Raw genomic sequence first — 15,832 nt, forward strand, 5'->3', positions numbered from 1 at the left:
ACATCTAGTAGGATTTGCAACTAAGCAGAGTATTTATTGACAGTTAGACTGTATTACGTTATCTTGAAGGGCGTTATCTACAGGCGCAGAAATGGGAAAGTATGACAAGATCAATGCCATACATCAAATACAATACCAGTTTGGGGTATAACATCAGTCATAACTTTAGACCATTTCCACGCAATATATATCTGTCTAAATGAAGTGGTGTCAGGAGAACACCACAAGAGTCCCATGATTGACTACTGGATTAGAATGTGCAGCATTAGTCTTTTATTATAAGGTTAATGAGAAAAGTTTGTCATGCCACTCAAACTTTTAGGTGTAACAGTGTATGGGGGTTACAAGATGGAATGATCAGAGCACTTCAGCAAGATAATGCAACTGACAGGTGTTAGTTCATTGGAAAGATACACATAAACTGCAGTTGATGCGCCTTTAAAATTCCTGAATGACTATGCAGAATCACAGTTCAAGTATGAGGGGCGGGGGGGTCATTACCTGAATGGACTGGCAGTGAATATCAATCATATATAAACAATTGAAGCACAGCTGGTCATTTTTGTCACAAAAAATGTTGACAGACTGTCTAAGGAGTGTTGTGATTATCTCATGAAAAGCTACTTACAACGTTTCAATAACAGGTTTTCAGCGAGGAATGAAGAAATATCCTGCAGCACCCTACATAGTGCTCTGGTAGGGATCATGCACATAAAATTAAATTCCAACTTGCCCTGAGGTATATAATCATTCTTTCCATGCTCCATCTGTGAATGAAATGTGAACAATACTTAAGATAAGGTATAATGTAAAAGACCATCTGCCAGACACTTTGCAGTGATTCGCAAAGAGTAGATTTACATACACCTCACAGCCTGATGAAATGCTTCAATCTTTCACTTGTTTTTTGAAATCAGTGTCATATTGCTTAGTAGCTCTCCTACATAAATGTCTTGATCAAACCTTCTGGGGAGACAGAATACTGGAAAATATCCAAACCAGTACTTAGAATTAAAATAACTTTTACTTACCAGTAAATTACAACTTGTACTCACAACTGCTGGTTGAAAACTGCTATCTACATTCTGACTAACATGAGCTTATGATATAGCTAAAACTTCTCACTGTCTGTTAAGATTAGTGTGGAGTTTATTATTTGTGGAAGTAATTTATTGAATAGCTGTAATTTTTCTATTGGTGCCTATTTTTTGAATCTTTTTAAAACTGGAAATGAGAACAGAAGACAATGCAAAGACTAAACACCTAACATTTAAAAAGTGAAATGAGGATAAGATGGTATAATAGTCTTTCAAGAAGGGCAAAACAATGAAAGCCATGGCATAAATGTATCCAGCTCATGGTGCATGGGAACAATATCTGCAAAGTAGAAGAATCAGAGAGTACGAACAGATAACATATCAGCAATAAATATTCTATGCAAGATACACAGCAGAAAAATTAGGATTTACACCAGGGTCATTAGAGACCAAGAACAGTCACGAATTGGAGGAAGGTCAGGGAAGGAAATTAGTTGTACGCTTTACGGTATATAGATAATTTTTACTTATGGACCGTCTGACAGCAACTGAATAAAACACAATTTTAGTGCCATACGCGTTTCGCCTTAATTTTCTGCAAGGCATCATCAGTGGCCTGGAATATGTACATATGTTAGCCATTTTATTTACATTTTTTTCACTGTCTCTATAGGTTATAAACAGTTCTGGTGGTTGGTATTTCCTATTAAGTAGTAATGTTTTGAACTGTACTTACAGGTTGCGTGGACAATTTCTTACATATTATGCTCCTGTTGCATTTTTGGTGTTGTTCTTCTTCTTATGAACGCCAATTTGCGGTTTTTTCCACATTCCACAGCACTATGCACTGAACGCTTGTTTTAATGCAATGTTTTGGTTTCTGTTGCCGACTGTCAAATGTTTTTGTCAAAGATTGAATGTTATTGCCAAACTTATGAGTGTAACTATTGAAGTATCTGTGGTCTGTTCGTGTATGCATTTGTGTGTGTGTGTGTGTGTGTGTGTGTGTGTGTGTGTGGGAGGGGGGGGTGTACGTGTGTGTGTGTGTGTTCGTGTGTGTTTTGGTGTGATATTTAATTTTTTTTTTTTTTGTGCTGTGTGTGTGTGTCTGTATTTTGGTGTGGTATAACTTTTTTTTTTTTTTTTTTTTGGCTGTGTGTGTGTGTGTGTGTGTCCAGATGGTGTGGGGAAGAGGTTTTTTTTTTTGTTTTATGTTATCATTTCCTTTATTAAGTGTAGTAGGGAGCCTGTGCTGATGTGTGTGTGTTCATTTATCGCATGTTTGTTTTCTGCTATGGCTTTCTGGATGTGGAAGTTTTCTTGCGTGTTTGTATAAGATGTTTGTCATGGTTGCTTATTCTCATTATTTTCATTTCTTATTCCATGTTTGTAGGATGATAATTGTAGTGTTTTAAATGCTCTGCAAATGTGGAATGGTTTGTTTCATACTTCCAACATCTGATATGTTCTTTGTATCTTGTTTCAAAATTCCTGCAGGTCATGCCTATGGATACTGCATCACAACTTTGACATTCAAGTTTATATATTCCTGATTGTTGGAATTTGTCCCTCTTGGTAGCTGGCTGGCTTATGTGTGATTGAAGGGTTTGCCCAGGCTTACATGCTATTTTGAAGCCTTGTCTCTTTAGGATGTTTGCAACTTTGTGTGTTAGTTTATGTGTGTAGGTCATGGTGTACCATCTGGTTCTTTTCTGTATGGTGTTGTCATTGTGTGTGTTTGTTGAGTGTGTTTGTAAATTTTCAGCTTGTGAGTTCTTTTGTATTCTGGAAATGTTGTGTTTGTTTTTTATTTGTGTTTTTATTTTTTTGATTTAGCCTGTGTACCACATGTGTGCCATACCCATTGTTCTTAGCTATTTGTATACAAAAATTGAAGTCAGATCCAACTACACGATTCCAGGCAAATGTGAAACGAACACTGAAAAACATTGAACACACACTCACAGACAAACAGAAATACTACTTAACACAGAAAAACCCACAAGCACCAACACTCCGCAGTCAACCGAAAGTACATAAAGACGGAATGCCAATGAGAGCTGTTATCAACTTCAAGAAAGCCCCAACATACCGCATAGCCAAACACCTCCAAAAGTTAGTTACAAAACACTATAAAGTAGAAAACAACAGAACAGTGATAAACACAGGAAACCTAATAGAAAATATACAGAACATACAGTTACCACACACAGCATGACTCATTTCATTCGATATAGAAAATATGTATACCTCCATCCCTATCACAGAAACAATAGAAATCATAGAACAAAATCTCTCGTCCCACAGCAACCTCACCACAGACGCAATAAAAGAAATAACAGATAAGCTCAGACTGACAACTGAACAAAATTACTTTCAGTTTGAGAAAGAATATTATCCACAAACTGATGGACTGCCCATGGGATCCCCAATATCAGGTACACTAGCAAACATTTTCATCAGTCACCTAGAAAATCAGATATTTGAAAAGATAACCACACATGAAAGTTTCAAAATCATATATTGGTACAGATACGTGGATGACATTATTTGTCTGGTAGATGAGCCAAGTGAAAAAATAGATGAACTTCATTCAGAAATAAACAAAGCTCATCAGAACATAAAATTCACACTTGAAAAAGAAAATCAAATAAATTTTCTTTACATTACAATTAAAAAAGATAATGGCAAACATACAGGGTGTTTCAAAAATGACCGGTATATTTGAAACGGCAATAACAACTAAACGAGCAGCGATAGAAATACACCGTTTGTTGCAATATGCTTGGGACAACAGTACATTTTCAGGCAGACAAACTTTCGAAATTACAGTAGTTATAATTTTCAACAACAGATGGCGCTGCGGTCTGGGAAACTCTATAGTACGATATTTTCCACATATCCACCATGCGTAGCAATAATATGGCGTAGTCTCTGAATGAAATTACCCGAAACCTTTGACAACGTGTCTGGCGGAATGGCTTCACATGCAGATGAGATGTACTGCTTCAGCTGTTCAATTGTTTCTGGATTCTGGCGGTACACCTGGTCTTTCAAGTGTCCCCACAGAAAGAAATCACAGGGGTTCATGTCTGGCGAATAGGGAGGCCAATCCACGCCGCCTCCTGTATGTTTCGGATAGCCCAAAGCAATCACACGATCATCGAAATATTCATTCAGGAAATTAAAGACGTCGGCCGTGCGATGTGGCTGGGCACCATCTTGCATAAACCACGAGGTGTTCGCAGTGTCGTCTAAGGCAGTTTGTACCGCCACAAATTCACGAAGAATGTCCAGATAGCGTGATGCAGTAATCGTTTCGGATCTGAAAAATGGGCCAATGATTCCTTTGGACAACATGGCGGCCCAGACCAGTACTTTTTGAGGATGCAGGGACGATGGGACTGCAACATGGGGCTTTTCGGTTCCCCATATGCGCCAGTTCTGTTTATTGACGAAGCCGTCCAGGTAAAAATAAGCTTCGTCAGTAAACCAAATGCTGCCCACATGCATATCGCCGTCATCAATCCTGTGCACTATATTGTTAGCGAATGTCTCTCGTGCAGCAATGGTAGCGGCGCTGAGGGGTTGCCGCGTTTGAATTTTGTATGGATAGAGGTGTAAACTCTGGCGCATGAGACGATACGTGGACGTTGGCGTCATTTGGACCGCAGCTGCAACACGGCGAACGGAAACCCGAGGCCGCTGTTGGATCACCTGCTGCACTAGCTGCGCGTTGCCCTCTGTCGTTGCCGTACGCGGTCGCCCTACCTTTCCAGCACGTTCATCCGTCACGTTCCCAGTCCGTTGAAATTTTTCAAACAGATCCTTTATTGTATCGCCTTTCGGTCCTTTGGTTACATTAAACATCCGTTGAAAACTTCGTCTTGTTGCAACAACACTGTGTTCTAGGCGGTGGAATTCCAACACCAGAAAAATCCTCTGTTCTAAGGAATAAACCATGTTGTCTACAGCACACTTGCACGTTGTGAACAGCACACGCTTACAGCAGAAAGACGACGTACAGAATGGCGCACCCACAGACTGCGTTGTCGTCTATATCTTTCACATCACTTGCAGCGCCATCTGTTGTTGAAAATTGCAACTACTGTAATTTCGAAAGTTTGTCCGCCTGAAAATGTACTGTTGTCCCAAGCATATTGCAACAAACGGTGTATTTCTATCGCTGCTCGTTTGGTTTTTATTGCCGTTTCAAATATACCGGTCATTTTTGAAACACCCTGTACATTTAACACCTTTAGAAAACCAACAGCCACAAATGGCTCTGAGCACTATGGGACTTAACTTCTAAGGTCACCAGTCCCCTAGAACTAACCTAAGGACATCACACACATCCATGCCCGAGGCAGGATTCGAACCTGCGACCGTAGCGGTCGCGCGGTTCCAGACTGTAGCGCCTTTAACCGCTTGGCCACCCCGGCCGGCCCAACAGCCACAGACACAATAATACATTCCACATCCAACCACCCCCACAGCCAGAAACTTGCAGCACTAAGACACATGTTACATAGATTAAACAGAATCCCACTCAGCAAGAGAAACTATGAACAATAAATGAGTACAATCATACCAATAGCTAAGAACAATGGGTATGGCACACATGTGGTACACAGGCTAAATCAAAAAAATAAAAACACAAATAAAAAACAAACACAACATTTCCAGAATACAAAAGAACTCACAAGCTGAAAACTTACAAACACACTCAACAAACACACACAATGACAACACCATACAGAAAAGAACCAGATGGTACACCATGACCTACACACACAAACTAACACACAAAGTTGCAAACATCCTAAAGAGACAGGGCTTCAAAATAGCATATAAGGCTGGGCAAACCCTTCAATCACACCTAAGCCAGCCAGCTACCAAGAGGGACAAATTCCAACAATCAGGAATATATAAACTTTAATGTCAAAGTTGTGATACAGTATACATTGGCATGACATGCAGGAATTTTGAAACAAGATACAAAGAACATATCAGATGTTGGAAGTACGAAACAAACCATTCCACATTTGCAGAGCATTTAAAACACTACAATCATCATCCTACAAACATGGAACAAGAAATGAAAATAATGAGAATAAGCATCCATGACAAACATCTTATACAAACGCAAGAAAACTTCCACGTCCAGAAAGCCATAAGCAGAAAACAAACATGTGATAAATGAACAAACACACATCAGCACAAGCTCCCTACTACACTTAATAAAGGAAATAACATAAAACAAAAGAACTCTTCCCCACACCATCTGGACACACACACACACACACACACACACACACACACACACACACACACACACTAACGCACACATGAACAGACCATAGATACTTCAATAGTTACACTCATAAGTTTGGCAATAACATTCGATCTCTGACAAAAGCATTTGACAGTCGGCAACAGAAACCAAAACACTGCATTAAAACAAGCGTTCAGTGCATAGTGCTGTGGAATGTGGAAAAAACCGCAAATTGGCATTCATAAGAAGAAGAACAACAACACCAAAAATGCAACAGGAGCATAATATGTAAGAAATTGTCCACGCAACCTGTAAGTACAGTTCAAAACATTACTACTTAATAGGAAATACCAACCACCAGAACTGTTTATAACCTATAGGCATAGTGACAAAAATGTAAATAAAATAGCTAACATATGTACATATTCCAGGCCACTGATGATGCCTTGCAGAAAATAAAGGCGAAACGTGTATGGCACTAATATTGTGTTTTATTCAGTTGCTGTCTGACGGTCCATAATTAAAAATTATCAATATACCGTAATATTAGACGCAACTGAGGAAGACAGGACTACAAAAGTTGAAGATGTTAGTTGTACGCTTTTTACTGGAACCATCCCAGCATTTGTGGTTAAGAAAAACAACAGAAAACTTAAATCTGGAGGAGTGGACAATAGTTTGAAATCCATTCCTCCCAAGTGTAAGTCCAGTGCCACCTCAATCAGTGATAGAACAGGATGGAAGAAGGACCTCAGTGTTTAATTCTCTATAAACAGCAAGCACACAAGAGATAGAGCACTTTCTTCATCATAAACACTCAGTGATGTTAAGAATTTGGAATTGTGGTGTGTTTGTGTTGTCTATAAAAGGTTTTACATGATCAGTACAGTTAAAATGTTCTATATTTCATTGCTAGAGATGCTGAGCAGAGGAGGAGGTGGGTGGTGGTGAAGGGGGGGGGGGGGGACATGGGGAGCAACCGTTGGGCTATTTAGAAGGAACACACAGAAATGTTCATCTTGACATCTTATGAGGTTCAAAAACAATGGAGAAGGAGCTATAGGTAACAAACACAGTAAGATGTTGCACCGGTAATAATTTAAGTGAAAAGCCACTGGACTATATTTACTTGAAGGGAGAAAGAAGGTAGATTAGGGTTTAATATCCTGTTGACAATGAGGTCTTTATAGACAGAACACAAGCTCGAAATGTTTCGAAGATAGGACGGGAAATCGGCTGTGCCCTTTCAAGAGAACCATTGTGGCATTTGCCTGGACCAATTCAGGGAAATTGCAGAAAACCTAAATCTGGATGGCTGGATGCAGATTTCAACATTGTCCTCTCGAATGTGAGTCCAGTGTGCTAACCACTGTGCCACCTTGCTCAGCATATGGGGTGGGTGGAGAGACGACTAGTTAAGCAACAATGTATTCAGCTCATAGTCCCACCAGATAGGTTTAAGCAAACACATAAATTGCAACAAGGGAAACTGCACAATGTAAAATTGAGAAAAGAAACAAGTGCATCACAGCCAAATTGTACACCGTTACATTAAAAGAAATTACAGATTCTCAAGAATTTAAAATTGAGCACATTATTTTTTTCTCCAGCAATGTAAGTGCAGATTTCAGTTGCAAGCCTATACTTATTTACAGTTCCAAAAATCCATGTACATTCGACAATATCTAAAAATCTATTATTCAAGTATACTGGAAATCCATAGGCTTTCCATGGACTGGTTTTAAGATAAGTTTTTATCCACATGTGATGAGGTACCGCCCACACCTGCAGATCCAGTCATTACCAATTGATTCATTTTTTCCTCTTAAATGAAGGCAACTAATATTTGAAAATCCAGGAATGCTGTTATCTATTTTCTATTAACAATAATGGAAGTTAAGCCTCCTGAGGTTAAGTTCTAGGCAGCCTTTGTTGATCCATGATTTTTGCATGATAAATCTTACATTTACATACAAATTCAGTTTATTACAATATTTATTTCTCTATTCTTCCAGAAACAAACACCTTAATTTGTGTGAATAACTATGTTAAATACTGTGAAACTTCATTGCCATGATGTTCCAACCAAGTCTCAGCCAACAAGTTAACATACAGAAGTTGTATAGGCACTTAAAACCACTCAGCCAAGATGGATGGCTGAATTTTTTTAAATCCTAAGAACAGTCAAGAATAGCTTAGAAGTAAAGAACACCAACCACCAAATAGCAGAAGTGTTGAGTTATAAACAGGCGCACACAAAAGAGAAAGAAAACGTGCTCGCATTTGAAATAAATCCTTTGTCACACACACACACACACACACACACACACACACACACACACAGATAAAGCTAGCAAGTTTTCTTTCTCTTTCGTGTGTGTCTGTTGACAACTCAATACTTCTGCTGCTCAGTGAGTGGTCTCCTCTTTTCCTAAAGTATTTACAGTCTCTCAGAACTTTCCTAACTATGTTCAATAGCAAAAAATATTAGTCAAAACATTTTAAGGATTCTAAGGCTACATTAAGCTTCAGAGTTTTTGAAGATCCTCCCTATAGCCATGAAAATTCATTATGTGGCCTTGTCTTCGTTTCCAGACATGAAAGGACAGCAACTGTCTGCAGATGACAGGTTCCTCAAACCAAAGGGCTAATTGAAGTAGTCAGCTGCCAGAAGATAGTAGAAAAAAAGAAACAAATATTTTTTGAACAGTTTCAAAGAATGAAGTGATCCACTGAGAGCACTGAGAATTAATTTTAGAAGAATTAAACACGAAATGATCTGTGTTGGAAAACTTTCTCAATGTTCTTTGAGTATGGGGGGAAAAATATGAATCCTACAGACACATAATCAATTTTTTTAAATTTTTAAATCATTTATACTTGAGACAAATATTGGTCACTATAATGATATACAATAGACAAAAATATTAAAATAATACTACTCTCTTGTATGAATTGAAGCATCCGTGTTCCACTGCTCTAATTGAGTATACTTGTCTTGTAGATGTTGCAAATCTTTTTGTAGCATGTCTCGCTCCTTTTCTTTCTCTCTAGTCAATTCATCCATCATCCTCTGAACCTGAACAAGTTCTTGCTTTAAAACTGCAGCATCATCAATGCTCTCCCTGTAACCAGAAGGATTTTAGTGAAGTTCAGCTCTTTTGTTATGATGTATTTCTGAACTACTGTTCCACTTTTTTATATGTTACAGTATTACAATTTATACAGAAAATGTGAGAAATGTTTCAGAATGTAAGTAATATATAAAAAGAAAGTTTGCAAATTACATCTCCCTCCATGGTGTCCAATTTATACTGCATGTCTCATAGTAATCCACTAAATCGCATATAGTTATTATGTTGCACCTCGTGACCTATAATACACTTGCAAAATCTACTTCTGTAACACCCCTTTCAGCCAAAGGTTTTATATAAAACCACTTACCTACATACTTTCTACTTGAATTCTATCCACTTGTTTAACAGTGTTAAAAGAAAAGAACAAAATTGCCTATTGTTAAAGAATTGTGTGTACAGTTTATTGCAGAAAACGTACAAAAAATAAAACATAAATATAACACAGAAAAAAATGTCATCAGCCAGCAAGATTTGCACATATGACAATTATCTAAAACTCAACCTCCTCTCCTCTCCCTTGGAGTAGGCAACAGATAGACAGGAATTTTGCACATGCATACCATGCCCCCCCCTCACCAGAGAGAGAGAGAGAGAGAGAGAGAGAGAGAGAGAGAGAGAGAGGAGTGGGCATTCATGCTGGTACACAATAAGGTGACAGGACCCTTGCAATGGAATCACAGTGTACACACAACACAATGTAAACACACCTAATATCGTCACCTAGCATCTAAGCAATAGGATGGAACACACAGCTGTCAGTGTTTATAATGTCACAATATGATAACCTATAAACTACTTGCACTAGCTTCCTGCAACAAACACCACTGACATTCTCATCATCCTCATTTATGCTACTTTAAGGATTTTACTGTCAATAGGCACTGTCTCATTTCAAAATTTGTGTCTGTTATAAACCAACTGCATACCTATAATTCAATTCTGTGAAAACTGTGTATCAGTAGTGCCTTCCATGTCTGAAATATCTGCGGTGCAAGTGATAGGTGATTCACCCTGTATTCCTATACACAGCACATGATCAAAAGTATCCAGACACCCCTATGTAATGCAGCACTGACAACCAGATGCATATGAGACGTGGACCTGTCAGTATAAAAGGAGGCAGGGAGTACTGTGTTGTCAGCAGAGAAACAGTAACAGGAGAATGGGTCAGTCAGGAGAGCTCAGTGACTTCAAACATAGACTACTCACGGGATGTGAGTAACCCTTCTAAAGCTGCCTGAGTTGACAGTTGGTAAAGTGATTGTGGCATGGAAATGTGAAATAACAACCACAGCTAAACCAAGATTAGATAAACTTCATGTAATGACAGAAAGGGACCATCGAGTATTGCAAACGGTGGTAGCACAAAACCACATGATAGCAGTGGAAGGAATCAGTCTTGAGTTCTAAAGTGCTATTATGAGTCAACCTAGTCCAAAGCCAATACATAGGCACTCAAAAAGAATGGGGAAAAAGGGTCGAGAGCAGCTCCTTATAAACCACACATTTCTCTAGTCAATGCTGAGTGATGCTTGATGTGATCTAAAGAGTGATGCAATCAGACAGTAGATGGCTAGAAACCAGTGATTTGGAGTGATTAATCACACTATACCCTGTGGCCATATGACGGAAGCTTAAAAAATTACTGATTCTTACTAATGGATGGAAATGGCAGTGCACAGCTTGTAATGCAAGATGTTTAACTTAGCTGTAAATAAGACATTCCCTAATGACAAACCTTTACACTGGTACTTCGAATAAAAATTACCTGTGTGCCAACTGTGCTTCAAGAACTTTGAGCCTCTCTCTCAGTGTAACCTGGTTGCTTTCTAATTCATCTGATGCAGCTTTAAGAGAAGCATTCATTTTTGCCAAATGAGCTGCTTTCTGTTCCAACTGTTCCTTTTCCGTCTCCAACCATGACTTGCTTTTCAAAGTTTCAATTAATTTTTCTTTCAATTCAGCAGGATCATTCATGTTCACCACTGTAACAAGACACACATTAACAGAATGTCAGTACTTGTCAACACCTTTCCTGTAATCATACACACATACAACAAAAATAAATATAAGAATGTGTTACTTTCACAGTTAGTGTTGAATATTCTTACTGAAGAGAGTACAGGTGAAATCTAGGAAAAATCCTATTAACATGTCTGGAAACAAACAGCTTGTGAGATATAGGCTATTTTACTTGTTCCAAGAATGTTTAGTATTCAGTGGATCACTGTCTTCCTGTTGATGTTTATTGATCCTTTCTTCTTGGCTGTGTTCATGTATTTATTCTAGTAAATGTGGCGGCAAAATCAGTCATTGCATTAAAACTGTTTTCTACTTTACCCATTCCATATGTATGGTACTGAGCATTTAAGTTCTGCAGCTCACAGACAGCAATTTATTTACAGAAATGGCAATATGCACAAAAGAGAAGAATACTAAGTTACCATGATAACATACTCCAGATGCAAATACTCAAGCAGTCATTAGCCCACAACATTGGGTTCCCTTTAGCATGAGTATGTGACCAGGAATTGTGGGTGACATGTGTAGTGCTATTTATCAACAATTTCTGAGTGACAAATTATCCTCATTACTGGAGAATGTTACCCTTTCAGAATGACAACACACTAAATATGAGATACCGCTTTTATTAAATATATTAAGTGTTATAACATTATATTTAACAATGTTGTTGAGGCAGAAAAACAAATGTTAGACAGTAAATTAATTTTAAGTTATTTTTGGCTAATTATTCATTAATAAAAATCCTCTTTGCTTTAAAATAACATTTTCAAATTGCTACTGACATGACACTAAATGTTTTATGAGGAGCATGCAATAAATGAATTTGGGATACCCTATATGTCTGATCTACATATCCTCTGATCCCACTGTTAATCTTCAGCAGGGCATTACTCAAGTAACCGAGTATCTCCTAGCTCGGTGAAGCAGAAAAATTGTAGGTGGGGATTAACCCACCACACACACACACACACACACACACACACACACACACACGTGTTTGCTTGTGCACACCAAGAAACCACCTTAGCATTCGGAGGGAGCACACTATTTGAAACTAGAGTTACTCGCCAGTTAACCAGATCTACTGATCAGCTCTAAAACAAAACCACACTTCAAGAAAGGGTCAGGGAAAGATATAGAACAGTCTCATCCTATTCTTCTTTTCCAGTCTTGTAAAGAATGTGTGACAAACTAGATGCCGCTCAGATACAAAATTTTATTGTAAAATATATAATTCTTTTGAATAATCGAATTGGTTTCCAGCAAGGGAAGAATACTGTAGATGACATAAATAACTTTGATGGGATGCTTGCTGCTGTATCCTGCTACTAATGTTTGTGAGTGCATTGAGTGTTGTATTGCCACGTGTGTGTTTGAATCACCCACCTACTATTCTGAGTCATGTGGAGTCCTGAGAGGCTTTTCCATTATTGTTCACAGGTTATGACTACAGAAATATTTCTGTGATTTGGATTGGTTTTGTGTATTACATAGTTACTAAATAACTAGCCACAAGTTTGGAACAGTTTCCGCATGTACAGTCTTTAAGTGCCATTTGATCAGGTTTATTTAGTATGGATACTGTGCTACTGGCCTGGATTGAACAGCTTACTTTGGCTGTGACCACTTTGCTGGCTTCCATTAACAGACAGGGAACTGTTCCACTGGTCCATACACCCAATTTTTCTCCATATGATGATTCAGCTGAAGACTGGGAAGCTCACAAAAAAAACTCACACAGCATTTTTTGGCTTTTGGTGTGACACAATCGAATTTGTGCAAAGTCTCCTTTCTCTTGTGGATTCCACCTAAGGTGTATCAATTACTGTGTCAGCTTGCCCTCTTACAAGAACTGGCAGCACTTATCTTTGATAACATGAGCAGTTTATTGTCTAACTACTACTGCAAACAAAGGCATCTCAGAGTGGTGTGAGTTGAATTCTGCTGATGCTGCAAGAAATCAAAGCAGTCATACAGAGTCTCGACAGCTGAACTTCATGGCCTTAGCCGTAAGTGTCAAGTCATTACTAATGCCCGTGCAGACACTGTGGTGTGTGACGCAATTACCTGTTTCATACCGGAAAAGGAAGTGCGCCAGAAGGCTTTACTCTGTGAAAACCACCTGTTGGCAGAAGCTCTGCGAAGAGCACAATTTTTTCAAGTTTCTCGGTCATGGGTGATGAAATTGAAGCATGGGGCAACATAGCAGTAGTGTCATAAGATGTGCCCACTAGGACGACAGACAGCTTACGCGAGGAAGAGGCAATGGCAGTGGCAAACATGTGGGCCCAGTGCCGAGCAGATCAAGGCTGGCAAAAGCAGCCACAACTGCCACAGTGCTGGCATCAGCATTCTCTGTTTCCACCTTGTCCTTTCTGTTTTTTCCAGCGCAAACATTCGGCGTGCTCTAAGCACTGGGCTACTTGTAATGCTTACCAGAAGGAAGACCACATTTCTTCCTTGTGTTGTTCGCTGAGGATTGCTCAGGATATAGACACGAACATAAACTGTGTGATTCCAATGCTTGTGACTTCTCTGAAGTTTTTTATCAAGTTAAATCTTTTTCACCACGTGCTCTGGCTACATGTCAACACCGGTACTGCAGTGACGTTACTAAATTCTCAAACCAATGTGAGTTTAGGCTTGCCGCCATTGACGCTGCCCACGCGGAAGCTGGTCAGTTATAACAAACACAACATTATGCTGTTAGGACAAGTTACAGCAGCTGCCTGTTACAAGTCAGTGGTTCATTCCATTACATTTCCAGTGGCTGTGGATGCCAGTGTTGAGAACTTGTTTGGGATGGATGCATTTCAGGCATCTGGATATTCTATCAACTCAGTTCTCCTTGTGTCTGGTGAGGTACTGTAATCTCAACTGGAAATACTGTGTGATGAGTTTTTGGAATCTTTTTCGGAAGATATAGGGGGTGCTACAAATTTTTCTGCTCCTATTTCTTTGAAATCCGCGGCTCCGCCTCATTTTTGTTGTGTGCATTCTATTCCTGTCGCCCTGAAAGATCAAGTGAAAGCAGAATTGGACAGACTTCAGTCTCTAGGGGTGGTGCAACCTGTTATGGCTAGCAAATGGTAATCTCTGCAAGTCGTAGTTTGGAAGCTGTTGGGAGAAACATTGCCTCTGTGGCGACTTCAGTACTACTGTCAATGTGCAGTCGTCATGGGTATGTACCCTCCCCCACACAAGAAGGAACTGTTGGCGGAAATATCGGGTGGCCATTACTTCTCTAAATTTAATTTGTCTGAAACGTATCTGCAGGTTCCTGTGGGCAAAGAGTCCTGGCGAGTTCTGGTTCTGAAAAATTCTTTTGGTCTCTGTAAACAATTTGCACTTTCCTTTGGGTGTGGCTAGCACTCCTGCTGCTTTCCAACAATTTTTAGAGCAACTGACTATGCTTGTCCAGGTTGCATTAATTACATGGTTGATACTGTTGTCATCGGCTCCTCCACAGCCAATCACTTGAAAAATTTACGCACTTTGTTTTCTGTCTTACAGTCCACAGGCTTACAGTAAAACCTCCTGAAATCTCAGTTTTTTGAACCTTCTACTGTTTATTTGGGGTTTGAGGTCTTGCTGGATAGGGTTTGCCCTCTGCCACATCCATCTCCGCTGTTGTGTCTATTCCCCACCCCTCACCCATGAAGGAGTTTCGGGCCTTCCCAGTGAAGACACCCTACTACCATGTATTCCTAGTGGGGGTGGACACATTGGCCCACTCATTGCATGCCTTGTTACACAAGAATGTACCTTTCTGCTGGAGCCTGGATTGTGAACGTGCTTTTCAAATGTTGAAATCCAAACTACTCTCAGCCTGCTGTTCAGCTATGGCCTCTCCGGACCAGCACATAGTTTTGGTAACTGACATCTCACAGTACGTCCTCGGCACGATCCTAGTGCACTGATATGCTGACGGCTCCAAATGACCTGCTGCTTTCACCTCTAAATCTCTCACTCTGGCCCAGCAACATTACTCTCAGGTGGAAAAAGAGGCTCTCGCTGTAGTCTATGATCTCCAGAAATTTCTTGTTTTTTTATATGGCTCCAACTTTCTCCTTGTTACTGACTGTAAACCCTTGGTTTCCTTGTTAAACCCTCACACTTTCTTTCTTAACAAGGGCAGCACCATGATAATAATAAAACAGGATGAATACAAGGAAAAAACCCTTAAAATTTCTGGAAGACAACAACATAACAAAGCTAACCAGTGACCCAATTCAAAGGTACCAGAAAAATACCCTAACACTCCTAAAAAATATCTCTCACATATTTACAAATCAGAAAGCAAAATGGTTGAAACAAAAGAACCCCCAAGCACCCACACTGAACAGCCTACTAAAGCT

General features: G+C 39.4%; 1 protein-coding gene across 1 annotated transcript in view; it reads right to left on the reverse strand.

The window, feature by feature from the left end:
• Positions 1 to 15,832, reverse strand: part of LOC126248666 (early endosome antigen 1-like) — a 216,127-nt gene that overhangs the window by 82,463 nt on the left and 117,832 nt on the right. Inside the window, exons 5-6 of the mRNA XM_049949885.1 lie at positions 11,218 to 11,434; positions 9,255 to 9,437 (exon numbers count right to left, since the gene is read on the reverse strand). Of these exons, the coding sequence (XP_049805842.1) occupies positions 9,255 to 9,437; positions 11,218 to 11,434 (400 nt within the window). The remainder of the gene's footprint in view (positions 1 to 9,254; positions 9,438 to 11,217; positions 11,435 to 15,832) is intronic.

Source organism: Schistocerca nitens, chromosome 3 (assembly GCF_023898315.1).
Source record: "Schistocerca nitens isolate TAMUIC-IGC-003100 chromosome 3, iqSchNite1.1, whole genome shotgun sequence".
NCBI classification, from domain to species: domain Eukaryota; kingdom Metazoa; phylum Arthropoda; class Insecta; order Orthoptera; family Acrididae; genus Schistocerca; species Schistocerca nitens.